The sequence below is a fragment of the Aspergillus homomorphus genome (assembly GCF_003184865.1).
Source record: "Aspergillus homomorphus CBS 101889 unplaced genomic scaffold BO97scaffold_32, whole genome shotgun sequence".
Lineage (NCBI taxonomy): Eukaryota > Fungi > Ascomycota > Eurotiomycetes > Eurotiales > Aspergillaceae > Aspergillus > Aspergillus homomorphus.
The window spans coordinates 27,224-53,569 of NW_020291918.1; the positions used below are offsets into that span (position 1 = coordinate 27,224).

The 26,346-nt window shown below is 49.8% G+C and overlaps 10 protein-coding genes across 10 annotated transcripts; 4 read left to right on the top strand and 6 right to left on the bottom strand.

Annotated features, from left to right (window-relative positions):
• Positions 1–2,511: 2,511 nt before the first annotated feature.
• Positions 2,512–3,958, bottom strand: BO97DRAFT_426798 (uncharacterized protein; the record flags this gene model as incomplete). Its single annotated transcript, XM_025697158.1, has 4 exons — positions 2,512–2,958; positions 3,010–3,334; positions 3,400–3,704; positions 3,758–3,958. The coding sequence occupies 4 exons, from the start codon at positions 3,956–3,958 to the stop codon at positions 2,512–2,514; spliced, it is 1,278 nt and encodes a 425-aa protein (XP_025549168.1).
• A 2,164-nt stretch (positions 3,959–6,122) lies between these two features.
• On the top strand, positions 6,123–7,038 carry BO97DRAFT_145200 (uncharacterized protein). Its single transcript, XM_025690131.1, has 3 exons — positions 6,123–6,379; positions 6,562–6,708; positions 6,765–7,038. The coding sequence occupies exons 1-3, from the start codon at positions 6,261–6,263 to the stop codon at positions 6,868–6,870; spliced, it is 372 nt and encodes a 123-aa protein (XP_025549169.1). The 5' UTR covers positions 6,123–6,260; the 3' UTR covers positions 6,871–7,038.
• A 94-nt stretch (positions 7,039–7,132) lies between these two features.
• Positions 7,133–8,180, bottom strand: BO97DRAFT_471932 (arad-like aldolase/epimerase; the record flags this gene model as incomplete). Its single annotated transcript, XM_025700087.1, has 3 exons — positions 7,133–7,719; positions 7,936–8,005; positions 8,056–8,180. The coding sequence occupies 3 exons, from the start codon at positions 8,178–8,180 to the stop codon at positions 7,207–7,209; spliced, it is 708 nt and encodes a 235-aa protein (XP_025549170.1). The 3' UTR covers positions 7,133–7,206.
• A 311-nt stretch (positions 8,181–8,491) lies between these two features.
• Positions 8,492–9,230, bottom strand: BO97DRAFT_145379 (uncharacterized protein). The gene is made up of 3 exons (XM_025690132.1): positions 9,017–9,230; positions 8,709–8,938; positions 8,492–8,634 (listed from the first exon to the last, which is right to left on the bottom strand). Exons 1-3 carry the CDS (start codon positions 9,099–9,101, stop codon positions 8,587–8,589), a joined length of 363 nt encoding a protein of 120 aa, XP_025549171.1. The 5' UTR covers positions 9,102–9,230; the 3' UTR covers positions 8,492–8,586.
• Positions 9,060–11,382, bottom strand: BO97DRAFT_407141 (UPF0187 domain membrane protein). The gene is made up of 7 exons (XM_025695584.1): positions 10,901–11,382; positions 10,696–10,843; positions 10,555–10,639; positions 10,380–10,505; positions 9,983–10,332; positions 9,758–9,931; positions 9,060–9,704 (listed from the first exon to the last, which is right to left on the bottom strand). Exons 1-7 carry the CDS (start codon positions 11,105–11,107, stop codon positions 9,361–9,363), a joined length of 1,434 nt encoding a protein of 477 aa, XP_025549172.1. The 5' UTR covers positions 11,108–11,382; the 3' UTR covers positions 9,060–9,360.
• Positions 11,383–13,446: 2,064 nt separating this feature from the next.
• BO97DRAFT_145407 (uncharacterized protein) lies at positions 13,447–14,548 on the bottom strand. The gene is made up of 2 exons (XM_025690133.1): positions 14,212–14,548; positions 13,447–14,157 (listed from the first exon to the last, which is right to left on the bottom strand). Exons 1-2 carry the CDS (start codon positions 14,346–14,348, stop codon positions 13,794–13,796), a joined length of 501 nt encoding a protein of 166 aa, XP_025549173.1. The 5' UTR covers positions 14,349–14,548; the 3' UTR covers positions 13,447–13,793.
• On the bottom strand, positions 14,546–15,018 carry BO97DRAFT_350292 (DUF167 domain-containing protein; the record flags this gene model as incomplete). The annotated part of the gene is made up of 2 exons (XM_025691946.1): positions 14,546–14,698; positions 14,788–15,018. The coding sequence occupies 2 exons, from the start codon at positions 15,016–15,018 to the stop codon at positions 14,546–14,548; spliced, it is 384 nt and encodes a 127-aa protein (XP_025549174.1).
• A 1,234-nt stretch (positions 15,019–16,252) lies between these two features.
• BO97DRAFT_145459 (uncharacterized protein) lies at positions 16,253–16,871 on the top strand. The gene has a single exon (XM_025690134.1). The coding sequence runs from the start codon at positions 16,352–16,354 to the stop codon at positions 16,697–16,699; it is 348 nt and encodes a 115-aa protein (XP_025549175.1). The 5' UTR covers positions 16,253–16,351; the 3' UTR covers positions 16,700–16,871.
• BO97DRAFT_479494 (uncharacterized protein) lies at positions 16,496–18,393 on the top strand (the record flags this gene model as incomplete). The annotated part of the gene is made up of 4 exons (XM_025700701.1): positions 16,496–16,844; positions 16,893–17,657; positions 17,695–18,021; positions 18,254–18,393. Exons 1-4 carry the CDS (start codon positions 16,781–16,783, stop codon positions 18,391–18,393), a joined length of 1,296 nt encoding a protein of 431 aa, XP_025549176.1. The 5' UTR covers positions 16,496–16,780.
• Positions 18,394–20,188: 1,795 nt separating this feature from the next.
• Positions 20,189–25,678, top strand: BO97DRAFT_394839 (putative SNF2 family helicase/ATPase; the record flags this gene model as incomplete). The annotated part of the gene is made up of 2 exons (XM_025694002.1): positions 20,189–20,432; positions 20,748–25,678. The coding sequence occupies 2 exons, from the start codon at positions 20,189–20,191 to the stop codon at positions 25,676–25,678; spliced, it is 5,175 nt and encodes a 1,724-aa protein (XP_025549177.1).
• Positions 25,679–26,346: the final 668 nt, after the last annotated feature.

Genomic DNA, 26,346 nt, shown 5'->3' on the forward strand with positions numbered 1-26,346 from the left:
GTTTGATGCAGCGGTGAAGCACAGCAGCTACGAAGATGGAATTGGAGATAGCTTCCTGTTCCCCAGATCGTTCTTATCGGCCAGCTTGGCGGAGGAGATAAGGAAATTTCCCCTCATGCGAAGCAAGCAACCTTTTTAAAGTGCGATGCGGGCTCTGCTCTCGTTGTCGTACGGCAAGATGGGGTGGCATTGCAGAATGTTCCACGGAGTTTACAGAGTTTCTTTGGGAAATGGTCCAGTCGATTGCACTTTGGGGTGAGAAAATCGGTAAGTTGGCCTGAAAAGGTTATCATCACATATATGTTCGTCGATTGAGGAGTCAATTTTCTGACGCTCGAAGGTAGCTAACCCGATTTCACGCGAGAACGTCCTCATCGCTATCCATTGATAGTGGCCTTAGCACCGTAGAAAATGAAATTCCAGAAATTCTACGATGAACACGATCCTACGGATCAGCCAACCGAATGCCTCGGAGACGTGCTAGTACCGGGCGGCAACTTCAACATATGGGGCCTCCTATCGCTCGCAATTGCATACCATCCAAGATTGCAAGCCATACAGCAGCAAGAAACAAGATGAAAGAGGCGTGTAAAGTTAATTTTCACAACGTCGAATCCTAGATTGGTATCTGCCAACAGTCTCGGTGACCGCTATATCTGGCAATGTCGACATCAAGGAAGACGAAATAACCCCGTCTGCGCCGCGAACCATGACAACACCACAGTATCAGCTGTTGCATGGTGGAAAGCTATCAGGGAATGCTATGAAGGCTTATATTATAGTCCAGTGAGCTCACCCCGGTCGGGTTGAGATCCAGGAAGTTGTGAGAACTTAAGCAAGAAGGCTAGACACCACGACTAACATAAAACTCCCACATCGTGAGGGTCCGAAACGGAGCTTCGCATTCAGCACTTGCATGCCAGGGCTTCTTATTATACACTCCACTACTCAATCCCATTATACGTAGACAAGGAGCGCATGCAGTAGTTAGGTATAGGACGTAATACTTCGATTCCTATACTATTCTATAATCTACTCCCCAGATTCAAGATCAATTCATCCTTGGGTGGGTGACCGAAGACTTTGTTCTGGGTAATACCCTGAGCACAATTGCAAATAGCGATACCCAAAATCATTTATAAGACTCTTGTCTCCATCGATAGGATATACTCTCACTCTCGATCCAATTGGCTTCATATTTACTGCCTTGCTATGCCATGTCAAAGACCTCAGTTGACGATGATGCCGAAAACATATTTAGTGCCCAATCAATCCAAGGTTCAGTACCTTTTTACTCCATCAGAGCCATCGTCAATCCAACAACATAAGTCCCTCGACGAGTCTAAACCCCAATAATACTCTGCCTCCATTCACAAGGACCCAATCCCTCTCACTCGCGAGGTCGAAATATCGAGTCGAACCCATCAAGCAACCGCGTAATCATAGGTAGATTCATAGTCCAACAAGACCCAGTCCCATACCCAAAAAGGTCTCTAACCCCTCTCCCCGAGCTTCAACAACTTGAAGTTTAAAAAACGCTAGCAGCCAAACCCAGCCCGAAGCACAACAAACAACCCATTACCGGGGCAAAACACCCACATTCTTCCGTGTCCAAGAACGCACAGTGTCCACTGTTAAATAAAAGTTAAATACATGGCGGAGTTCACGAAGAGATCTAGATTGCTCTTTGGCGTCGCGGGTATGTCGCTGAGTTTCGCACATGCATATAATCCCTGCTAGTTCTTTCTCGAAGGAAGGACCAAGACCGGGGGTTGGGTTACTTGTAGTTAGACTGGCTTGTCTACCGATGCTGAGACACGCGACTAGATACCTCGGCTGGAGGGATGCGTCCACTCGGAGGAAGACTGACTCGTGGGAATTTACTCTACTAATGACTAGTGGGATACGTCAGCTGTGGACTGTGTCTCCACTTGAAACGCGGTTTGGTGCCTGTTAGTATGCATGTGATTCTGACCTCTTACATGTAGATATTCCTAGATGACAGCAGCTGGGTTGACCTCCGACTATACCTATTCTACTAAAAAGGGCTTAGAATGGCAACAATGTCTGTCTAGCCCGAAGGAGGTAATTTACGCGATGGCCATGGACTGGTCAGGCCACTCTGGCATCCAAGCTGAACCGGAGTCAAAAGGGTGGAGAGTGCGGGTTCTGATCGCGGAGCGGCTCCATCGACCCACTTCTAGTACTTCGCCCGCTGCAAGTGATGGATAGATAGACATCATTGAATTGGATAACGTGTAGGCTGCTGCATTCGTCGCTTGGAGGGCGAGCCTGGACTGACGTGGCACATTTATACCCATAAAGTACATATACATCGTTATACACAAGCAAAGGTGAACCTGCCAGAATTACACATCGTGGCCCTGATCCTCAGGAGGATACGTACAAGTGTTGAGCACGATTACGATTGTATGCATTATTGCCGTGATGGCGAAGTGTTGTGGTAAAAAGACATCATAAGAATTGTTGTTATGGAATTGAGAGTCGGACCTAGACGTAATTATTATCGTCGAACGTCGACCGGTCAGTGTTCGAGTTCGTATCCCGAGTAAGGGAGGCAGTAGACTTGTCACTACCAGGCGACGTGTAGACCACACCGTGGTTCTTTAATTCCACATGATGCGTAGGTGTCGCAACCCGCATGTGATTTGAAATCGACGGAGAGCGATTACTGTCAGCATGTCCAGGCTTCTTGATCTCAGACCAAGTCTCCATCTCAACTGTACGCAAAACTTCAAAGCGATCAACGTTGGTGTCGCCTTCATAGCCATATTGCCGATCCTCAATCCTCGAATCTTTGGTCGGCCCGCTTGATGACCACCCCTTTCGCGGAAAGCCCTTGAGTCCGTAAGAGGAGGCGTACTGGCGACTCGATTGCAGGAGACGAGGCAAGAAGAATGTGACAAGAGGCCTCAATGCAGGGGCAGAAGCGCAAATCTAGCGCAAGTCAGACGAGTTTCAATTGGTCGGGGAGGAATAGCAACATACCAATCCCATGCTGATTTCTATCGAGGCGGCGAGAAGAACAGGCCATCCGACCCACGTGGTATCGTATGAAGCCACCATGCTTTTCCAGACATAGACTGTCCGGATCGAGCCGGCAACATTGACCACAATACCCAACCCAAAGATCGAAATTACGGCAACTCGTTGCCGGGTGGGGAGTTTCAGGTTCCAGATCAATGGCATCGGGAGCACGGTGGTAAGGAAATCAGTGAAAATGTTGACGACACTTGCCGAGAACACAGCAGCACCATCGTTGATACAATGAAAGGAGTATGTGGGTGCCACGTCCCAGTATGCATGAATTGGCCTAGTTCATTAGCATATAATCGCCCAAAGGTTATACTTGTGATCAAGAACAAGGGGAATACTCACGAGCATTGGAAGATAGAGATGAAGAGAAAAAGGAGACAGCAAATTGCCACGATGACCATGCCAATGATCAGCACGATATTATAAGACGAATAAAGACCTTTGCTCCCAGCTCCAAGTAGACGCTTGCAGAACCATAATAGAGAGAGTTTTGTGATACTGGACGACAAGGAAAAAAGAATCTGGAACGCAAGGTTGAGCTTGTTGACGGTTGGCAACCAGGAAACCGGGATATCCCAAATGTGTCGAGTCCAACCGTAGTTCTCAGTCGCTATACTTGTGACAGCGCACATTCCGATGGCAAAAGCCTGAAGCAGGTTAGCATGTGACTAGACATGCGATATTGCAACATGGAACTTACTAGGGCCCAGATAATGAGAATGTCATCGAGACCAAACGTGCACGTTATTCTCAAACGTGTATAGAGACGGAGGCAAGTCACAACGAATGCCACGCTGAGGAGGACGACGCTCACGATAAGCACATAATTGCCACGAGTTACAGGGTCGACATAGTTAGGAGTGGGCCATGTCGCCAGGACACTGGCGGGCGGAACCCGCATGTTAGTAACTTGGAAAGGTTGACGATGCAAGCGAAGGTCGATTGCTGAGTTGATCTGATGGAGCGAAGTGTTGTTCAGTCATGTATTGGTTCAGTTGGATTCAAGCATAACCACCAGCAACCCCAAGCATGTAGCTGCTGATCACATTGGCCATAATTGCAATCCGGGAGATACTGAGGGGGTGGTGTGAAGCAAAAGACCGTCGCGGTGGCGGACTGAGGGCTGGTCACTGACGCCACTTGCTGGATGACAGTATCGACGACGGGGGAACAAGAGATCTAATATAGCCAGAACGGGTATCCACTCCAGGGCCCGGGTTAGAACTGCCGTCAATTCAGTTCCTGGTCCCTTTCTCCAACCATGAATTGCTCAAGCCAGCCAGCTCACATTGACATTTGGACTTTGGCTGGGGGGCAACCAATTTCAGATCGAGCCCAGCAAAGACGGGAAATAAGTCCAGTGCGGCTAATGGTTCGAACCCCACAATGGAGTAGTATGGGCCAAATAATGGCGAGGAGGGGGGGTTGAGAGGTGAGAATCACCGGGGGTTTCAAGGTCCCTCACGGCCTGCACAGGACAGTGATAGGCAGATTCGCTGAGCCGCCGCTCACTTTTTGCTCCACATGTTGGTAGAACGATTTAATGCACTTGGCAAGTGAGCCATTATTCATTGGCTCAAGTCTAGATGGTCGACTCGAACCAGGGTGTGAAAGTCAAATCTCTCAACAGGAACTGAACTGAAATCTGCGGACAGAAATGAGAAAAGGATATGAGAGTGAGCTGCGTGTGCGTCTAGTTGTCGAAAGATAAACTCCAAATCAATCCAAATCAAAGAGGTTTCTCCAACGAAGCCAATGTGCGTAAGGGACACTCTGGGAGGCAAGATCGTGCATGTGAAATCCGACGTGATGGAGGGAGAGGGATTTTGCTCCACATTGAGCTCGTGCTCCTTTCCCCTCCTTATCTAAGCGGGAATTAGTGAGATGACGGTGGAGTGTGGACTAGTGTAGTTGACTAAAGACTTGCACTAAGTAAGTAGACCAAGTAAACTAGATAAAGTAGATAGTGACGGTGGCGCTCTAGACAGATTCCGCATGCGGAAAGGGAGAAAGGTTGCAGTGCCCCGCATAAGCACTACAACAATCTCCTCCCCACTAGAACACTTATTCATGTATGATTACAGCCTGAACATTAACCTGCTGCTACTGTTTCCTCTTCCCCTCTACGTACTACCATTGGCACTTGTGTTGTCAGCCTCATGGCATGCACTCGTGCCTGGTTCCTGCATATCACACACGCCATGCACAATACCCAATTAGGCTTACAGAACATGGACATCATCCAAGCTGAGGGACAGTTATCTCCCCGTGGATTGCTGATCAAATAGCGGGAGGATGGCTTCCAGGATCAATTGGCACTGAACACTTGCCAACCACACATCTATCCCTCAACAACAAACCTTGGCCGCACCGTATGCGCGAAGTTCTCGACTGAGAAGTCGTGATAGATATCCGCAGACAAAGACAGCGACAGAATGAACGCCTGATCAGATCCACTCTCCCCGAAGGGACTAAAGATCGGATTCTATAAGGGGTAACCGATCAGAGAAGAAGTGGATCGAATTACTCCATCAGGTACTTTGCTGTGATAATCATGAGTAAGTTTTTAAACTCAACGATCTTCTAGCCTTTTGAAAATCGTGCGAGCCCGAAATTCGGAAGACCTGGCCGTGAAGTTGGGACTGCCAACTACAACCCTCGGTCGGTCTGGCAAAATCTTGACTTGGTACCATGACAGGTCTGCCTCTTCACCACCCCTCCATATTTGGTCAACCCGGAAAAGCTGTCAATAGCCCAGCAGTCATCCGGCACATTCGCAAGTCAAGGATACCGAGAATCTTCGCGATAAGCTTTGCCGACCCAGTGGATGCGGTCGAACCATGCCTCCAGGTCACGCCACACCCTTGTTGTGGGCTTGCTGCTTCGATCACTGGCTGGTACATAGCAAAGAATAGCGGTCCGCTCATCCGGCAGGATACGGCTTCCGAGCATTAGCCGATTCAATAGCGAACGCACTGGGTGGATGATCCCGGTGGCTGCTAGGACCATGCCTGGCCCTGTGCGTAGCCATTGCGCTTGCCCCTGTGGCAGCGCGCTGGAAGGATGGTATTTCCTTATGCATTGCCAGATTGTGGTAATTCTTTTGGGGGATTACTTTTGACCTCTGCTCAAAGACACTCCTTTCAGAAACGCATACTCACAGGAAATTAGCTCCAAACACTAGTTTCAGGAGCTACTCACGCATGTGTGCATTGTTTGAGAGCTCATGGGGATGCCACACCATAGCAAGACCTATGTATCAGGTCTTGCTGATCATCCTGCATTCGGCCCCTGCGGCTAGATCTACAAGGAGCTCCAACAGGTAGATCTCTCCGCCCCTAGAGTATCACTATGACGCAAGTCGCATATCTTTAAGCAACTGTATCGTTCAAATATAGCAGCCTGGAGCATTCTTCTTGCTCTGAGTTGGAGCAACTGACGAAAAATTGAAAACTGACTCAATAGAAGCATTCCCAGCGGGCTGACCAGATTCTGATTATTTAGCCTTTCCGGTTTAGGCAACAGTTCGCCCTGCAGGTGGGGCTTCTGCTGCCTGGCCGATCACCGTACAGCATGGAGATCTTCGGCTTTGGCTCGTGGGATGGTGATCACTCGCCCTTACGACAATAGACTGAAGGATTCGGTCTCAAAGTTGGGTGAAGACCAATGGTATACCGTTCTCGGATCCGAACGTTAACTACCCTTAGGGCCAGGCATGATCATGACATCGGAAATGCAACACCATGCTATCGCAAGTCTTTAAGAATGATCTACAGCTCTGATCAGCATACGACTTCATATATACTTTATTGACATCTCCGATCAACTCTTACAGAAATTCAGGGCGGGGGACCACGGATTCTCTCTGGACGCTCACAAATCCAGTGTGCTATTGCTCTTTGACAGATATATTGGGAATTGGCTCATCCTAATGTCCGTGTCGATGATTGCGAGCGGATTATCAGAAAGAGGGAAGATCCGCAACGCCCGGGCTTCTCGCACGATTAGAAAAACGCACTGTGGACAGCTGACTCTTTATGACCAGGGTGGCCGTCATCAGAAGGCCCCTGAAAATGGCCTCGGTCGAACTGGTCTGATCATCAAGATAGCTTTCGCAAACCCCCAGCTTGTCATTTGGGTTGAATGACTTCACTGAAGGAACTCGCCCCTGGTTTCCGCAACCTGCTCGGCATAGTAAGGCTGAAAAGCCAGCCACCCCTTTTCAGGGCCCCCAATTCGCATGGCCGCATAAGCCGCCTCCTGCTCATCGATGACGATCTTCTTGTACCCGGCTGCGGCCGCCGCATCGGCCAAGAGTTGAGTCTGGCACGTCTTATCCAAACTGATAAACCAGAATGTCGCCTCATCGACGCTTTCCCCAACCATCAGCAAACCATGATTCTGCAGAATCACCGCCTTCCCCTGCCCTAGAGCCGCGACGATTCGCTGGCCCTCATCCTGGTCGAGGACCACCCCCTTGAAATCCCGGTAGACGCCATGGCTCTTATAAAACCGAAGCGCGTCCTGCGTGATCATCTCCAGCTCGCGGCCAAAGCACGAAAAGGCCTTGCCCGCTACGCTGTGGATGTGGCACGTGGCGTTCACTTCCGGCCGGGCCTTGTGGATTTCGGAGTGGATGGCGAACGCGGGTGCATTAATGGGCTCGTCGCCCTCGACCACCAGGCCGTTCTCGTCGAGTAGGATCAGGTCGGAGACCTTGATGAGGGGCGAAGTGTGCGGAAAGAGGGTTGATTCCTGGAAAGTACGGCGAGTTTAGTCACTATCAGAATTGGAACGCAATGAACACTGGCCCGGGGCCGGAGGGAAGTTATCGTTGTCCAACTCACAAAAATGATCCGTCAAAATAGGATCCCTGACAGAAATATGGCCTGCCACGCCCTCGTCGAAGCCGCGATCTGCAAAACAGACGAAAGGCAGCGGCCAGATGCTGCTTGCGGTAGAACCTCTCGTCTTCCAGCCTATCGGAATCGGGGATACCGGCGCACTTTCAGGTCCCTCCCATCCTTGGTTTTGCCGAGAACTTGTAGCTGGGTTGGAGTATTGGTTCTGGTGGCGGTCTTGTTCGGCTCGCTGGTACCAGTGATCTCACCGGTGGGTATCATTTTGATGTAAACAGTGTCGAACTGCTCTTGTCGTTCCACACGCCGGTACTCTCTTCTAGTTGAAGCCCACACTCTTCCTCAGGGCTATATAGTATAAATCTAACCACCAAGCCAAGAGCGCCAGCAACAGCAGCTGAACCACACTCACCATCCCCTCACTTACCACAGTAAACAAGAAACAAGTCCCAAGCAAGCGCAACCCAGCAGCGAGGTCCATCAACCGCTTCAGCCATCCCGCGTGACGGAAGACTGAGCCATAAAGGTACCAGGCTGGAGAATGGAATCCAGTCACCAAGAAGAAAGTACAGTCGACTGGGAGTTGCCCTGATGAGATGCAATGGTCACGTTTGTGTGCAGCAAGCTGTGCGCTGTAGCGATAGCTGTAGCTGTAGCTTACTGTTCAGACCTAGATCGCAGTGGTCCGAGGATAGGTAGGCTGGGTCGTGGATGTGCGCTGGGGTTTTAATTAGCTGTGACTCATCTTGAGATCAACTGTTGTGGCTGGGCGGAGTAGTATATTCCTCGTACCGGGTTGCGATGTATATTCCGCTCCTGCTTGTGGATATTTCCCTGTGATAATGAGGTTGGGGTGCAGGAGTTGATTCGGATGGTTGGGGGATGGTCGCGTGAGGTGGACCGATTGCTTGGGATCATTGGGCTGTAAGGAGGGTGAATGGGATACCTGGTAAACTGTTCAGAACTGGGCGTGATAGAGCTGTTAAGCTGGGTTGGGCTATGGAGACTGGTTGTCCGTGGCACTACCACACGGACGAGGGCTTGTCAGTGCACGGGATTATCTTCAACAGCTAAAGTTGTCTAGACAAGTGAACCCTTACTGCCGACTAGTACACAGCCCCATGAGACAGAGCATGAACACATGAGAAGAGAAGATATTGGACATGTTTGTGCTATCTCACCCATTTATGCAGGTAGCTAGCTAGATCATACGATTTCCCCACCTAGATATCAATAAAGAACCCAAAAGAACCCAAACATACAATACATCTATCCGTCCATCCATCATAAATCAATGTTTCTTAACGACAAAGAACACCAGACTCGCAGGCTAGAAAGACTCCCAATCCCAATTTTGCCCCGCCATTGCAATGGCCAATGCAGTAATCCCCCGCTCATTCTTTTTCTTATTTTGAACCACCATTCCTGAATAGCTTCTTATCACTCAGACTGACTGTTTACTGCTCACACTCCCGATCACTGTCGTCGTCTCCGACTCCGTGGGGTCCTTGTTTGCAACGACTTTGGATCGCAGGGCGGCGCGGATCTCGTCGACCGAGCGGTCCTTCCACTCGTTGTAGCCGGACGTGCTCAGAGGGAAGAGCACGAAATTATCCTCGCGGACGCCGAACTCGTCCAGCTTGGGCGGAGGCATGGCGGAGATGATGTCGAGTTCGTTGGCGAGTTGACGGCAGTAGGTTTCCAAAGGCAGATCGTTGACATCGTGGCCGAAGGGGTTCTCGATTTCGCTGCCGATGAACGCAAGGCCGAGGATGATGTATGCGGCAACTAGTTAGAGTCAGTAACCATGTAGACATTCGAGACATGACAAGGGTACACACTGATAGAGCCAGGAATGGTAATCCAGCGAAGGTAGATCCACATCTGGAAAGGGAGAACCATGACATAGATCCAGGCAATCTGGGCGATGGAGATGGTGTATGCGGCGGGAAGAGGAGTATCGAGCACACGTTCAGTTCCAGTAAGACATTCGTTCAAGCTAGAAATACCACCGACTTGAATTTAGATTAGCATGGGGTCAATGGAAGAAAGAGCTTCGAGCGTACTGGCTTGGCTTTGGTGGAGACCACAAGTCAGGGTTCCGTTGGCAATGCAGCGGTCGATGTAGGCAGACAGGTGATTCAGAATCTCCAACGGCAAATGTCCCAAAGGCTTCTTGGACCGCTTGATGAGCTTGCGCGGGTTCGATTCAGCAAACGAGACGCCCAGGTACTCGCCGATGTTCTTCCAGGGGGTCTTCTTTGGGGGCTGGAGAACTTGACGGTCGTGAGCCTCTTTGGCAAAGGTGTCGAGATGGCCGATGAGTCCCGCCAGATCTTCGTAGCCGACATCGGGCTCGAATCGCAGCTTGTGTTTGAGAGCGACGGCAAAGGCAAGGATGAGGTTGAAGGCCGTCCTAGCAACGTCAGTATATCCATCCAACCTGTAATCCGGGCAGCATACAGTTTCGCAAGCAGATCCTCCTTTCCGAGCTCTCCCTCTCGCTCGGCCGTGTTCACCCAGATTGTGCGTGCGAGATTGCGAGATGTCTGAATCAGCAATGCCCAGTACTTGCGTCCATCGGCCCATCTGTTCTGTGATTAGTCCTGTACCAAATGCCCAATGCATCACGCCTTACCTCTCATAGGCGGTCGAACTGCGGAACGACAGCGCCAAACTGACCACGAAACCGGTGACAGTGAGCAAGATGCTATTGATACCAACTATACAACGATCGATCAGTGACTATCACTAAGCAAGCTAGCAGGGAAATACTCACGAGGGTGTACGAAGTGGGAGATGCAGGTGATGGCGGTAGCCCAGGCGGCAACAAAAGTCAGGGGAAGGATCATTTTGGGCATGATACTGCCGTGCATGCGGAGGGCGAGAGGCCATTTGGAATGTCTGTCGAGATCGCGGGGACCATGCTATCCATGCCAGTCAGTTGCACAAGCTTGTGAATCTACATGACAATTACAACGTACAAAGTATCGGACAAGCTCACTGGAGTTGCGTCTGTCAAGCATGAACTGTCTGTCGCGGGAATTGGCGAGGTTTTCCAGGAAACTGGGGCGAGGGGTCAAGCGTCCTGGACGGGGCTCTTTCTCCTGTACGCTGGCCGAGGGTTCATTCTTCGCAGCCTGGACAGGCGCGACCAGAGGCTGCTCAGGGTGTCCTGCTTCTTCCGACATGGCTGCTGAAGGTGACGAGCGATAGTGGGTAGTAGGAATTGAAGAGGGAACAAAGACGGTGGACAGTTGAAGATATGCGGTTCGCACAAAGGGCCTGCCTTGGGGAACGAACGACGAACGAGCTCCACAGGAAGCCAGAAAAGAGGGACTAGTCAACTAGTAAGGAGACTATCGGAATTAAAAGCGAAGGGAAAGGCCACCCTGAAAGTCGATGAAGACAGGAAAGCAGAAGAAAAGGGTTTACGAAGAAAAGAAATCTGGGGAGAGGGGGGGGGGGGCGAGTCGGAGCTGAGGTGACTTCTTAAGACTAGACTAGACGGAATGACTATTCAAGCGTTTGTCGCACATTAATCCCAAAGTGGGAAAATATAGAAACAACCCACGCAGTTAGGGTAATTGAAACCATGGGTGAGAAGGCTTGTCAGTACGTGTACGATACCCGGCCGTTGGGACTGATGGGTTGGTCGGTCTAGTTCGTACGGCGATTGTACAGCCACGGAGGATGGAAATAAAGTCGAAGAAGGGCGATCGGCATCTGGCCACTAGAGGAGTCGGTCGACTCGCCAGTTGGCTCTCGCACGCCACGCCACGCGGGCCAAAACGTCACACGGCTGCTTCCGCCCCAGCAAATGGTTGTCTTTTCCACCGGCCAGACCGTCGCTCTGAAACATTCAGCTGGTTGGTGTCTTCCCGTCTCTTCGCCTCCTGTCATTTGGATTCTTGTGCACCGGGGCAGTTCTGCCTATTGAACTAGATGGTCTTACTACTTGATATTGATTGACTAAAAACAAGGGGTGGTTAAAGTAGTCCATCAATTCCTCTCACATCCTCCCACAAACCATTTCAATATCATCCTCCTTCCACTCCCTACGGACACTTTCCGGGAGTGACGGCAAAAACAACCCGAAGCCGCAGCCATGGCTTGAACTTAGTTGTGGTTGTCATCATGCAGGGGAAACGCCTCGTAATTATCCCTCCGAAAAAAGGTTTTCCCCCCCCCCCCCCTTCTCTTCATCAACTCAGTGCCACGGCCACCCACCCCAACCGAGGACAATGAACCCGAGCTTTATCTGTCCAATACTAAGACCTTGGCAAAAGAGAACTCCGATCTGAAAAATTGAGCCGAGCCACGGTGTACTCCGGAAGTCCGGACCCAGTCTTTAAATAGCATACCCATTGCTTTGTGGACGATGGCATTTGGAAATCGGATCGCAAGGGCCAGTGCGTTGGCCGGACTGGACGGTAGACTGAGCGTTCAGTTCTTTGCATCCAGACAGTGAGTTATACGAGTACAATAACAAAGTACTGTAGCACTATCTGCTATGGGTGTGACGATTATCTTACATGATAGATCAACTCCCTTGCTTTTTTTTTCTTTTCTCTTTCTCCGACATTCGACAACCACCGTTTCACCATCCCGTAATCCTGCATGAAGTGGCTTGCGCCCTTTTGATCGTTGGAGCCTTGCAAGGGCGCACCATGCCTCGGGCGCCATTGACCCCTGATTTTCAACACCCCTTCCCCCTTCTTCCCGCTGCCAAGTTCTCCTCCAAAGGTCACAGGTGCCAGTCACTGCTGTCTTGTTTCATGTTTCATGTTTGCTGAACGAATTGCATGGATGGATTGTGATTCGACAGGGTGCTGTGTATGATTATTTAAAGTTCTCTGCCTCAGGAACTGCAATGTCATTGCGCTTCTTCGGTCTTCAGGTTTCTTGTGGCCTTACTCTGCAGGGGAGAGGGTGTTGATTCCTACAAGGCTCGTAGCTAGGTAGTCGCGAGGCTGAATTGGGATTCGCTGAAAATTTCTGAATAAGCTGTCTGCATCGTTTCCCTGCTAACAGCCATACGACATCTGCTCGACCGGTCGTAATTTGAGGGGCGAAGAAGGCTCCGGCTCAACACAGTTGACCAAAGGGGATGTACTTTCCTGAAGAGCGGTGTTGCACTGAACCTTTGGTCGGAAATGCGAAGGATCTTGTAAGGCAGTCATGACTTGAACAACCAGCGCTAGTGAGTGTGTGTCGCAGTCAGGTGGTTCGGTTACATTGGACTCAAATCTGAGTAAACTTGGGGCGAAGTTTTCATGTCATCTGCGAGGTAGTTCTACTGGTAGAGTCAGGCGAGGATGTATAAAGATTGAAGAAGTGGAGAAGAATTCCAGTCCGCAAGAAAGCCTGGATCTGTTCTTAGCTTCATTTGCCAATTATAGTTTCATTTTCTGGAGTAAGTGATCAGGTATAAAGTCTATATACATCTCGTCTCGACTTGATCCCTATACATGGCGACAGTCTCACAGACGCGAAGTGCTCCTTTAATCCCCACGATCTCTCGCGCCAATCAACCGAGCCGAATCGACGTGAGGAAGGCCGTTGCATGGAAGTCGCCAAACGGACCGATCATGCGGCCTGCTGGCATGGAAGTTGAGTTTCCCGATGGTATTTCTGCGTGTATCAAGCGCAGGACGACCACGTTGAGATGGTCCAGCACTGGGTGTAGGACACCGCTGAGCCCCAGTGATCGGAACGAGAGCCACCTCGGTAGCCGACGAGACCTTCGCAGCGCCCTGAGCACATCACGCATAGCATATGCAGTCCTATCGCAATGCTGGAGGTTCAGACCTTTTGCCATACCGTATGGAATAAAGGCCCACGAATATCCAACGAAACCAGACCGACCCTGCACGCTCACGGAACAAACAAATCCGCGCCAGAGCCATTGAGAATAGCTCCCAAGAAGTTCCCTTTCGCGCAGACTCGCCATGCCACATTGCCATTGCCAGTCGCCTCGCCTCCACCGGAGGAACTACTCCCTCCGACCCACGAGCTCAATGCCGCGACAACAGCGGACGCATCCGGCTCAGGAACACGGATCCATATGGTTTTTGCGTTTGCACTGCCCGATGGGGCTTCAATTTTCAGGATATCAATGGAGATAGCCGTGCCCGAGAGTCCGAGAAATTGATTTAGCGCGGCCGAGAGGTAGGTACGGGCTGTGAGGGGGTCGAGGGGTTGAGTGAGATTTGATTGTGAGACGGGAGGCTGGTGCGTTCTGCGCAAGCTGTTAGTCCATTTATTTGAGCATCTTGAGGATTAAGGAACGTACAATTGGAGTTTCAGGTATGTCCAAGGGGGATTGCGCGTGGTGAAGCTCACGGCTGGTGTGGAGGGGGGTTGCTCGGTCGGGGCTTTGCGCTTCGAAGTCCCCGGTTCTGCAGGTCGGGGTTGCGACGCGGCGGACATTCTGTTTGCTGTTGGGCAAGATTATAAAGTTGAGAAGATTAGGGCAGTAGCAGTATTGCTGCCGGTTGATTTCTATTTGTAGGGTGCTGTCAAGCTGCGGTGCAGTCGGAGAAAGAAAAAAAAGTCGGGGAATTTCCGCGCTCCGTGATGTCACGGGCGCAACCGCCCTCGCGGCTACGACCAAGACTTAAAATAGATCATACCAATGCATTCTTCAATTTCTCGTGCGCCTGTTGAAGGAACTCGTCTTCGCTTTGGGATCCAATGTCCAGGTTGGCTATGCTGAGGGTCTTGTCGCGCGACTTGAGGCCGCGAATCACTTCTACATCTGATTTGGGGACTTTGAAGGCCTGAGCTTGTTAGCTGCTTTCAAGGCAGGAGGATCACCATGAGCCAATAATTAACATAGCAGCTGATCATTGAGCTGTAGGGTACTAACTTGTGCCAGAACGCGAGACACTGCTGTATTTGCCTCGCCGTTCCGAGGTACTGCGGCGACGCATACATCAACCCGGTCTGTATTTATACTGATGATGCCCTCGCGGTTGTTGGATCCGTTTGGCTTCACATTGCAAGCTATCTGAAGGCTGTATCGTTTAGGAAGCTGGGATGCGACGCGGGACTTAGAGGTCGCAACTGGAATCAAACGGAGAAGAGGCGGTGTGGCCATAGTCGCGATCCAAGAACAAATCCCTCAGAGAAAGGATTGAAACAAGGCTGTAGAGCAGTATTGTAGTTTTAAGTTTTTGTAGTTTTGTTCAAGTTGTTGTTTTGACATTGCATGGAAGAAGCCGAAGGAGCACTCATGGTCGGGTGATATGTCTTGGCTCAGCTCACTATTGGCCGCTGTATACTTCTAGCTTCCTCAAGTCACAAAATTGCCAATACAACTACAAGGTCACGTTTAGTAGCTACTTCTTGAGTCCTTCGCAAACTGGTTCGTCCGAAGATCATCACACATTGGGTGCCAAGGTAAGAGACTACCTAAGCACCCAAGAGCTAATTGTGGAAGACGGTTGGTGCTAAGGTGTGTTTGTGCGCCAAGTGTCAAGGGTTGAGATCCGGGATTCGGCGTGCTACTCGAGACCTGGCGGTTCAGAAAAGTGGAATTAAACGGTTGTTTGATGTATAACTTATGAAGAGAAAGAAATTATCTAGATGCCCACCAAGGACAAGGGGTCTACATGGTTCGATACCCACATTGCCAAGGATTCTTGTGTTGAGGTGCTCGACCTCTCAGGGTTTCACGATGCCGGTGTATGATATTTTTCCGATAGTTCGGAAGATTCTGGATACTATTACTGAATGAAGACTTGGACGTAGTTCAGTCTTGAGACAAGACGCCTCTGCTGCCGGAGTACATTAGAAGAATGAGCTGCTCCTAGCTACTACAAGCCCTTGTGCCCATGATAATAATCACCTTTCTCCAGTGGCTCTGAGGCTTTTTCTAGACAAAGCTACGATGCTTCTATGGGATGACCACTCCCAGCCTCTCGACCCCACGGGGTGGATCCCTTTAGAAACTGAAAGGCCTCCAGTAAATGTAGCTCATTGTGGAAAGCTTTCCCCAGCTTATTTGCTACCGGCTCCGCAGCAACGTCCACAGTGGGTCACGCAAGAAGACAACAGAATCTTCCAATAGCCATTGTCAAGAAATTTCCCCGCTTGTTCTCCAGCCCCCGAGAGTAGATCGTGTATATGCGAACGGTGAGATGGTCTGTAGATGTAGCTATTGTCACAAAGAAACCCTTTTCCGCGGACGCCCTGGGTGCAGAACTTGTGGGCGAGGCTGATACCCGCCGTCATCACGCGCCGTTTGGTCCAGCCGCGGGAGATTTTGTATACTCACCTCACTGCTTCATACCCTTTGCACCACTGTACACGTAACCAAGTCTACAAGACCATCGATATGAGGTTTGTCGGAGAGAGCCGGAGCAGGAGATTCCCTGATAGTACATTAGATCAAAAAAGATGGCGGATTGCTCGAGAAACGGCTTCTCCAGATGCCGATAGTGAAGGCTGTCTTGAAAGCCTATGTCAAATCCATAGATCTGACCCGTAAACTGGGGGCCCTATTCACTGCCATTGAGGTTTTTGAAACGTCTACCCCAATTTGGCACCCCAAGCCCCAGCCCCCCCCCATGATTGAGCAGCATAGAGAGGAAGTGTTTGAACACAGGATGCTTTTCTTCTTCTTCTTCTTCTTCCTCTTCTTCATCTGCTATTCTGTACATCTTCACTTCATCAAAACACTTCGAACCCCATACTTTCTGCATCATTGCAATAACATTCAACTCCAGCTCCAAAAAAGCTTCAATTCACCACAGCAACTCAATCATTTGCCACCTTAACGCTGCCATACTCCCACTTGGAGACCGTCATCTCAGAGCTGTGCAGCTTCCGCCTGAGAACCAGGTCGCCCTCGCATCGAAATGAGCGTGCAAGTAGGCATGAGTTTGACATTCGACATCAAGGGAGCCAAGCGCTCGAATCAAGGTATGCCCAAGACGCTTGCATGCAGCTGTGGTCACTAAAAGTTGTCAGATGAACCAGCAACATTGGAGGTTGCTCACGAAGGTGCGAACACTGTGTCAGATCTCACCTATCTTGAACAAGAGGCTTGGACATGGGACAATCTTCCCGAGATCCTGTATCAGCTCAATCCTATCGGTCCCAAGAGTAAGGTCAAGGTTGGAATGAAGACCTATCCCATTGACGGGAAGTTCCTGAGAGACATCCCAGTCCTTCCTGATCACATCCCTGTGGACGTCGAGGAGTTCCGCGTGGAAGCTTGGATCAGACTCGACCGCCGCATTCGACTTGAAGACATCTTAGACAGGATGCCCAAGGGCCATAGTGTCAAGCCCAACGCCCTTCAGCAGAGAAGCGGCAGATTCCGTCAAGCCTTTTCCCTGCGTGCTTGGGACTCCGGCAACAAGAAGAGCGTTGCTCTCGGCACTGAGCTGGAGCAGAAGTTGGTCACTGCGGGCATCGACCTCAACCTCAACTCCACTCGTGGGCTTACCCCTGGCCTGATCAACCCGGTTTTGGGAGAGGCAGGCGGCAGAATTCCACTTCCAGCACTGTACCAGTGCAAGAAACTGTCGAAGAACATCCCTAAAGTCTCGAAGAAGAATAAGATAAGCACTAGAAAGAACATTACCTCGAACCTCTCGAATTCGACGATTACCAAAGCTGAGCAAGCTCCTGAGCAAGCTCCCGAGCACCTTGACGAGGAGTACTTAGGCGGCAGCGGTGAGTTTGTCCCTGATCAACTGTCATTTCAGCACTTTGATTCTCAAGTCATCCGTAAGCAATGAGCTAATGACCATTCTCCTCATTCTAGAGCAACTATGCCACCCGTACCAGACCGAGCCTATGGAATATGAACCTCTGGACTGGACCAACACGGAGGAGTTCTTCGCCTCTCATGGCATGCCTCTGTATGAGGACGAAAAGAAGGCACTCCGTGCCAGATGGGAACCACTTCCTGAGGGTGTTACATTGATTGCAGATGCACAACTTCCAGTCATGGTCGACAATGAGGACTGGACTTGGGGTTTTAATACCCTCAAGGTCGAGTCGAAGCCTGCAATTACAGACGATCTTTATGACAAGATAATGCAAGACTATCATGACCGTGAGCTCTGGCGGCTGGATACACTGTACTCGGGTATGAGCGACGGAGAGTTTGGCATCTGATGCCCGATTCGGGCATGCAGACAAGTGGGTTATTCGAGATCTGTAGACCATCAGTAATCGCAGAGAAAAGACATTTTCTCTGTGATTGACTGACCTTTTTCGCTCGGAATTTCTTTTCCCGATCAAATTCCCTTTCGTTAGCGGCTCTGCCCTGCAAGAAGATGTGAAGATCCGTTGTCTTTCTTTCTCCCTTGTTCAAATAGTGAAAATCCATCCTGAAGTTGTTACTGGATTCCAGCAAGCCAACATGTCTAACGAAAACTGTAAGGCAGTGGCTGAACTGCAAGTGTATCATCAGCCAACCATCTCAGCTCAAAAGTTTGATGCTTCGACAGACGACTAACCTTGCCGATCTTCCATGGTTCTCTTATCTCTGTCTCGAATTGTTTCTGTCGCTAATCATCCTGTCTTCAGCGTTCGACCTGTTCGTTTTTGCCCCTCTGCTAGAGACGTTAATGAGTGATATGGCTATGATATCCCCGACTGGCTGTGGTCACATCTCGTTCATGCTTTCGCATGCTTGTTTCTGCTCGCTCTTCTGTCTTCAGACCGGAAAAGGGGAAGAGGAGGCGATAGAGGAATGATCAGAATCTATTTGGAGATTTGACAAAAAAAGGTCAGTTAGAAGAGAGATCAGTAAGGGAATTTTCGAAGAAGAGTCAAAGGAGATAGAAATAAGAAAAGCGTGTAATTACCGAGCCAGTGTATCATAATAGCTTTCTGTTCCTAAGGAACTAAAACCGTATGTACTGCCTTCCCTGTTCCATACTTCATTAGTTTTGGTTCGCGTTTGGACTCTTGTGGCCTACCAGTGCGAGATCCGATGCAGACTGAGGCTGTCATCGAAAGTCTCCTCCCACTTCACTTCTTTTCTTAGCGTTGTCTGTGTAAAGATTGTCTTGATAGGCGGGTGATGGTCATGATAAACGATAGAAGGTTAGATAGAGCCATGACCGTGTTGCATGAATGCTACCTAGAGATGCCTGAGGCCAGCTGGCCGTGAAATCCGCGTGGCGTGTTGTGCAAGCCAACATGGATTCAATTGATAGTAATCATGCTTCTTACTACTTACAGATCTTTCAATTGGGTCGCAGGCACGAAGTTGTGGACCTCTTTCGAGGCGGAGGTCACAGGCAGTGACGCAGAGAACTATGCAGCCATGCAGGTTTCACTGATCACTTTGTTTGCTGTGTACCCAGCAGGGATTTAATTGAGACTACCCATATCGCAATGGCAAATTTATAGTCTGCTGAAAGAAGAAATATGATTTGTATTTGCTATGAGTGTCAAGTTCACTGCTTGAGAAGGAAAAGCTTGAAAGTATTTGCAAGTCTTATACATCTCCACTCTTTAAATCACTGATTCACTCCTTTCACTGCTTCACCAAACGACAGAGATTGCGAGGCTTGAAATGACCGTGATCGAATCTCAGATTGTTCTTATCAGGGAATCTCCCTGACTGAAACTGACTCAAATCGATATCACTTAACCAAGACGCCATAACTAATTTCAAGGAGTACTAAGTAAGTAGCAGTAAGGATCAGATGATCAGAAACATAGTGGATGATATCTATTCCGCCCTCCAGACCGCCAATTAGACTCGGCAGAATAAAAAGAGTTCTCCTGTCAGTCCAGTTGTTCCGATTTCTTAATCATTTCGGCTTTTCCTTAACTGTACTGTACTTGGCGGCTTTCATTTGTTTATCGCCTACCCCACCGGACAACCTGTATCAACGCGCTGCACCTGTTTTGTTCTCTTTTCTGACTCCATGAGTTGGAGAAACGGTCCCACAGTAAACAAGGAGATTGATCTACTCGGCACCTCTTACTCGATCCACCTTTTTATGATTTCGAACCCTTCATTTTCTAGCCGCCTTCCACTCTCGTTTGCCTTATTTAGCCTGACTTAGCGGATAACTACCTTCCCATCTGCGTCAACTTCTCACCAAACAAACTAGCGTCTACTTCTTCATTTTTCATCGCCCCTTTTGGTTGTCTTCATAAAACAAAGATCATGATTTCTAGTTATCTTCGTTGGGTCTCGACTAAGTGCATCAATTAGTATGTAGTTTCCCTTCCAAGACAATCACGTGTCTTTGAGTCTTATACTTACTGTACCTGCAGATCGCCCCGTTGAAATGGCGCCGAGCGGGGACCCTCTCGACTGGACAGTCGACGAGGTGGTACAGTTCTTGTGCCATAATCCTGACGCGCCATGGTCTCTCTCTTCGTCGAAGGTCGCGCGACCGGATCCTGTTACTTTCGAGGCAGCTCTACGGGAGAACGTGATCACTGGCGAGGTGCTACTCCACGATGTCGACATTCACACTCTTAAAGATGATCTGGGTCTGAAGGCCCTGGGTCCTCGCAGTAGTATGCAAAGTGCTGTTCGATATCTGCAACGACACTCTTCCAAATATCTCCAATCCACAGCGTTGTCTGCAACTCCTTCCAATAGTCAAATTCCCGACTATACTAGGTCACCCAGCCAGCCTACGTTCGCAAGCCCGGCGACTCTATCTCACACACCTGTGCCTCCTAATGGGAGCTTTCAGCGAGGTTTATTCCAGACACCCCGTGTTCCTTCCTCATCCTCACTTGGTGCTTTAACGCCAGCAGAGAAGCCAACGCAGCGTCTGGAGATTTTGCGAAACTCGACTGCTGTGGATAGACATAGACCGGACGTTGGCGACAGAGACGACGAAGAAGACGGCGTCAGCCTCATCATCCAGCCTGATATCAGAGCATCATCATCAACAATAACACTGGAATCTCACAAGCGTCCACGCCCCGGTGAGCACACAATCTTCGATAAAGAGGGAAAGAAACGACGCAGGCTTGATCTTTGTAAAGCCGATGGGACCATTGAGGGCGCGACTAATGAACCTGCCGAGCATCCTTCAAGCGAGGAATGGTACATGGGGCCCGACCCAATCACGCCTTCCCAACTGTTCTATCCTGCTAAGTCCGCAACATCAGACGACGAGTTTTCTATCATTGGCTCACAATGTCCACCAGCCAAACGGAAATTCGTCAACAAATGCATGTCTCACTTTTATCGCCAAAGGCCCGTGCGGCTGGGCCCCAACGAGCAAGCTGTGATCCCCTACCATCCTGCCAAGGGAGAGAAAATTGGCCAAATATTCTTCACGCTGTACACCTACAAACATGGTCATGTCACAGTCAGTAAGCAAGACCTTCGTGGCTGGCCACAGCTCAAAGACATTGGGATCTCAGATGTCGCTGGCGCACCGAAAAGCTCTGATCCATTTGCATGGCTGATTGACAAATACCCTGTTCAAGAGGATGGCCAGGATGCCTTCCCATTGTATGGAGACTCGGGTTCTGAGGGTGATTATGACGAGGAGACCTGGCGGGAAATTGATGAGGAGTTCCAGGCTTCTGTGAACCAAAAGCGAGCCAAACTTACGCCTGATGCAGTCAATTCGATCATTGAAAGATGCATACTGAATTACGAGACCGAGTGGCAGCAAATTCATAAGCCTAGAGAAGAACACAAGGCGAGGGCAATTTGGAGGGCTGCTACGAGGAGCAACAGCCGTAATCAGCAGATTAAAGTCCTTACTGGCTCCATCAAAAAGCTTGAAGCTCGTTTGACTAAGCTGAGAGACGCAATAAAGCAAGTTGATTATTCCTCAGAATCCGAATTACAGACCCAATGTCAAACTCTACAACAGACGGTCTTCCAGATGCAGAAATACCGTCATCAGATTTTCGTCATTGGACTCGAGAGCTGTCCACCGAAAATTGCTGCTCCACCGAGAAGCGTGAAGTTCACAAAGCGGCGTAATAACAGAGGCGGCGATTCTGAATCGCTCGATTCGGATTCAGATGATGATTTTATCGACGACTCTGGAGTTCTTCCACCTCCTCTCCAGCCAACTATTCATGGAAGTGATCCGGCGCAAAAATCCGCTTCTTCGTCTCCGTCCTCTTCCTCTTCCCCCTCCGATTCGTCCTCATCTTCTTCGGATGATGAAGGGGATATAATCAGCGTCTCCGGAACTAGACGGAGGTTTAAACATCGAAGACACCCATTTGCTGTCTCAAGTTCACCAGATCCTGCACCTGTTGTCAATCCAAATGAGACACTAAAAGTCATTGACCTTACGGGAGACTCGCCGCACCCAGATGAGTTTGACATCGCGACACCACCTCTAAACCCGGTGCAGGTCGAGGTGCCGCGGGTGGACCCTAGTCTGTACGAAAGCATGTCTCCTGTTTCAGACCTCAATCGTAGCAAGGTCTTCAAAAGAGAGGGGTCTCAGCGGAGCAGATCTGTTTCACTACCTGACATCGATGACTACGAAGCACTTAGGAAATTAGACTACTCTTATTTAGAAGAGCGTCGAGATCCGCGTCGCTTGCTGGCCAAGCTAATCGGCAACCTTACGCCTAAGGACAGACTGAACATGGCCGAGCGTATCCCAAGCAGATATGAGGAAGCAGATCTCCGCGACCTCACTGTGCGAGCCTTAGAGTTAATGCTTGAGAGTCGAGACAGAATGGAAGACATGGAATATACCGAGAACTTGTTTATCATGCGCGCCGCGTCTTTTTACATTTCCTGGGTTACCTGTTCCCATCTTACGGCCAGGGGTATTCGCTCAAGCATGGTCCGTAAAACTCTAAGGCAAATGGAAGGCTACAGGGAGTTTTACAAGGAGCTGTCTTACCGTTTGGCAGCGTATTGCGACTGGGAACGAAACAATGGGTCCGAGCAAACTGGCATCTCTGATACGCCCCATAGGACCAGAAAGCGAGCAGTCAAAGAGAGTGAAGCCGCTAAAAGCGCACGCGCAAACGCGCAACGCCGTGTTGCGGTGCAAGAAAACTCGGCAAAGAAATACATGGAAAGCATGGGCGCAGCCAATACCGATCATACAAATCAGGTTGTGAGCTTTGGAAATCCACCGATTCACTTGCACCAGGCCATCGCACGCCTAGCGAAACCACATCAGTTGCAAGGTATCCAATTCATGTGGCGAGAACTGATCGCCGACGAAACTCATCAAGGTTGTTTGCTGGCCCACACAATGGGTCTGGGCAAGACAATGCAGGTCATATCGCTTCTGGTGACAATATCCACCGCGGCTCATTCCCCCAACCCTGATATCGTGCAACAGGTGCCCGAGCAGTTTCGTCGTTCTCAGACGTTGGTGCTTTGTCCTTCATCGTTGACTGAAAACTGGCACGAAGAGCTCCATAAGTGGACTCCTCCAGGTGTCAAGCTCGGACCATTCTTCAAATTCACAAGCAATGATTCGCTTCCTGAGAGACTTGAAACAGTTCGTATGTGGTATGAAAAGGGTGGGATTCTTCTTTTGAGTTACGACATGTTCCGTAACTGGATCATGAACAAGGAAACCATGAAGAGGTCCAAGCCTTTGACGGATACAGACCATGAGGATGTCAAAGGGTGGCTTCTTGATGGCCCCAACATCGTCATTGCTGATGAAGCTCACAGGATGAAGAACTCGACTTCTGGAGTCGCCTTAGCAGCAATGCAAATCAAGACAAAAAGCCGCGTTGCTTTGACCGGCTCACCACTCGCGAACAATCTTACGGATTATTATGCTATGGTGAATTGGGTCGCAGAGGGCTATCTGGGAGATGCGCGCGAATTCCAGGCAAACTATGTAGAGCCTATCGAGGAAGGCCTTTATGTTGACAGCACGTACACGGAGCGTCGCAGGTCCCTTGTGAGGCTCAAGGTACTCAAGGAGAACCTCGAGCCCAAAATCAACCGTGCAGATATCTCTGTTCTTGCCGGAAGCTTGCCTCCCAAGGTTGAGTTTGTCATCACTGTTCCTTTGACAGACGTACAGCAGGCCGCCTATAATTCATACGTGGCGTCGATCTTGCAGGGCAGATGTGACATCAACCGGATGGAGATTTTAGCGTGGCTCGCGGTTCTTGGACTCTGCTGCAATCATCCAGCATGCTTTAGGGATAAGTTGCTGAGCAGATTCAACGATGCCCAGAGGCTCGACATCAGGATGGAAGAAGTCGAGAAAGCTCCGGGTGACGAGCCTATCTCGCAGCTGGGCCTTGATTTGGCACGGTTGCAGCATGAACAAGAACAGATCTACTCTGCCGTTCCCGATATCAAGGCGGTCGAGCTATCTCATCGTGCCCGGATCGTACACGATATTATAGCCGAATCTGTCCGAGTGGGAGACAAGGTTTTGGTATTCTCACATAGCCTTCTCACACTCGACTACGTCGAGGGCCTCCTTAGGTCGTCGGGATGGAAATACAGTCGTTTAGACGGGCAAACACCAGTTTCTCAGCGACAAGGAGCGACTAAGCGGTTCAATGGAGGCTCTCCCGAGCTCATCTATCTTATTTCGACCCGCGCGGGAGGGCTTGGTCTCAACATCCCTGGCGCAAACCGTGTGATTATCTTCGATTTCACCTTCAACCCGGTTTGGGAGGAGCAAGCTGTGGGACGTGCGTATCGTTTAGGCCAGCAAAAACCCGTTTTTGTGTACCGATTCCTCTCGGGCGGTACATTCGAGGAGGTCATGTACAACAAGACTGTCTATAAAACGCAGCTTGCCTTCCGTGTTGTCGACAAGAAGAATCCGGTCCGTTGGGCGTCAAAGAAGCTTGGCGAATACCTCTTTCCGGTCAAGGATATACCGCACACAGATGTTTCCGAGTACTTTGGAAAGGACCCTGAGGTACTAGACAAGATCCTGGAAAAAGACGCTCGCTCTGACGAAAAGATCATTCGGAAGATCGGTCTGACCGAAACCTTCCAGAAGGAAGATAACGACAAGCTAACCGAGGAAGAGAAGCGAGAGGTACTGGAAGAACTCAGCGATGAACGCCTCAGACGTCTCGATCCGGCCGCTTGGCAAAGAAGAATGGATGAAAAGCAGAGAATTGCGCTTGGCGTAACGTACTCACTTTATCAACAACACATGGCACACCCTTCTTCGATGCATATAACACAAACTTCTGCGAATCTCATGGCACGGGCTCCCTACCCCCATCAATATTCGCAGCAACCGCCTCCGATGCCTCAGCCCCTGCCAACTCAGCCGACGGTTTCACCGAGCGCTCACAATGTCGACCCTCCTGCTTTCCCTCCTGATTTCATTCATTTTCAATCACCAGGTGTGGTGTACAACCCTCTGCAACCACCACCGCCTCATACCAACCCCATAATGTCTCACCCTTACTCGCAGCCAGCAACGCCATATTCGGCTACTATGGATGACGGTTTCACAATAGGGGGTGACGCTGAATACTACCCACGACCCACAGATCCTTTTACCGCTGTGCCGGTGCAAACAACCGCATCGCAGAGTGACGGCTCCTATTCCCCACCCCCTCTCAACACCGCAATCTCTGTTCCGGTGCAAGCAGCCACGATGAATTCTGACGACGAATACTTCCCTCCGTCTCCGAATCCTCCCAGTGTCATTCCAGTGTCAGGTGGCCAGGAGCAGCATACCATTGCGAGCACCCCATTGAGCGATAACAACCATGCTGTTGAACAACATGTGGCTACTGCAGCTGTTCAAGATATGCCCACTCTACAGCAGAGAAAGCCACCCACTACCCATGGGGAAAAGACCAGCTGCAAGCCTCAGTAAAGCACCAAATCTGCAACAAAGAAGCATCTCTCTCACCAGTCAATTGTGATTTGACTCTCTTCAACCTATCAAGATTGTGAACCATGCCTCTGTGCAGGTTCTTAAGACATCTCTCACGCTTCTTCTATTCTTCAAGCGAGCTGGCGTCAAATGCAAGCTCTGCTTACCGTTACCCTTTCTTCTGTACCTATTGCCGCTGTTTCCCTTCACAGCACAAATTAATCTTCGGAGCCTTGTACAATACCCCAACACATTACTTTGCGAATATCTTCAGAAGCGAACGGCATTGATCCCAGGCCAGGCCGAGTGGATTCCCTCTTCGCATTTCTCTGCCTGGCATCGCGAAGCGAGCACTCCCCTTTCTCTACAACATCTTTTCTTCCTCTGTATCCTCTTGAGCGAAATCATGATACCATTTCGCATTGAATTTGTTCCCGTTGAGATAGCTAAGTATGAAATGGTGGGTTTATAGTTGTTGTGGGGATTCTTTCTTCTCTTTTGTGATTTTGCATTGCACATTGACTCTGCACTTACATCTCTATTCCATTTGCGTCAAACACGGAGCAATACAATTTTTGTGGTGATGGCTTTTGTGATCATTGTGCAGGATGGGGTATTGGTGATACAATTACAAAGCTCGGAATGAATATGAACGATATTTTAATGAG

Bases quoted from the DNA above. Each gene is read 5' to 3' on its own strand.
- BO97DRAFT_145200 (XM_025690131.1), top strand. From the start codon at position 6,261: ATGTGTGCATTGTTTGAGAGCTCATGGGGATGCCACACCATAGCAAGA. The intron at 6,380-6,561 runs GTAGATCTCTCC...CTGATTATTTAG, and splicing joins TCTACAAGGAGCTCCAACAG to CCTTTCCGGTTTAGGCAACA. The intron at 6,709-6,764 runs GTTGGGTGAAGA...AACTACCCTTAG, and splicing joins CTGAAGGATTCGGTCTCAAA to GGCCAGGCATGATCATGACA.
- BO97DRAFT_145379 (XM_025690132.1), bottom strand. From the start codon at position 9,101: ATGGGTGAGATAGCACAAACATGTCCAATATCTTCTCTTCTCATGTGT. The intron at 8,939-9,016 runs GTAAGGGTTCAC...TCCGTGTGGTAG, and splicing joins GGGCTGTGTACTAGTCGGCA to TGCCACGGACAACCAGTCTC. The intron at 8,635-8,708 runs GTACGAGGAATA...TTAAAACCCCAG, and splicing joins GGAATATACATCGCAACCCG to CGCACATCCACGACCCAGCC.
- BO97DRAFT_145459 (XM_025690134.1), top strand. From the start codon at position 16,352: ATGCCGATAGTGAAGGCTGTCTTGAAAGCCTATGTCAAATCCATAGAT.
- BO97DRAFT_145407 (XM_025690133.1), bottom strand. From the start codon at position 14,348: ATGTCCGCCGCGTCGCAACCCCGACCTGCAGAACCGGGGACTTCGAAG. The intron at 14,158-14,211 runs GTACGTTCCTTA...CAGCTTGCGCAG, and splicing joins ACATACCTGAAACTCCAATT to AACGCACCAGCCTCCCGTCT.
- BO97DRAFT_407141 (XM_025695584.1), bottom strand. From the start codon at position 11,107: ATGTCGGAAGAAGCAGGACACCCTGAGCAGCCTCTGGTCGCGCCTGTC. The intron at 10,333-10,379 runs GTATGCTGCCCG...TGACGTTGCTAG, and splicing joins GAGGATCTGCTTGCGAAACT to GACGGCCTTCAACCTCATCC. The intron at 9,932-9,982 runs GTACGCTCGAAG...TCTAAATTCAAG, and splicing joins TCTCCACCAAAGCCAAGCCA to TCGGTGGTATTTCTAGCTTG.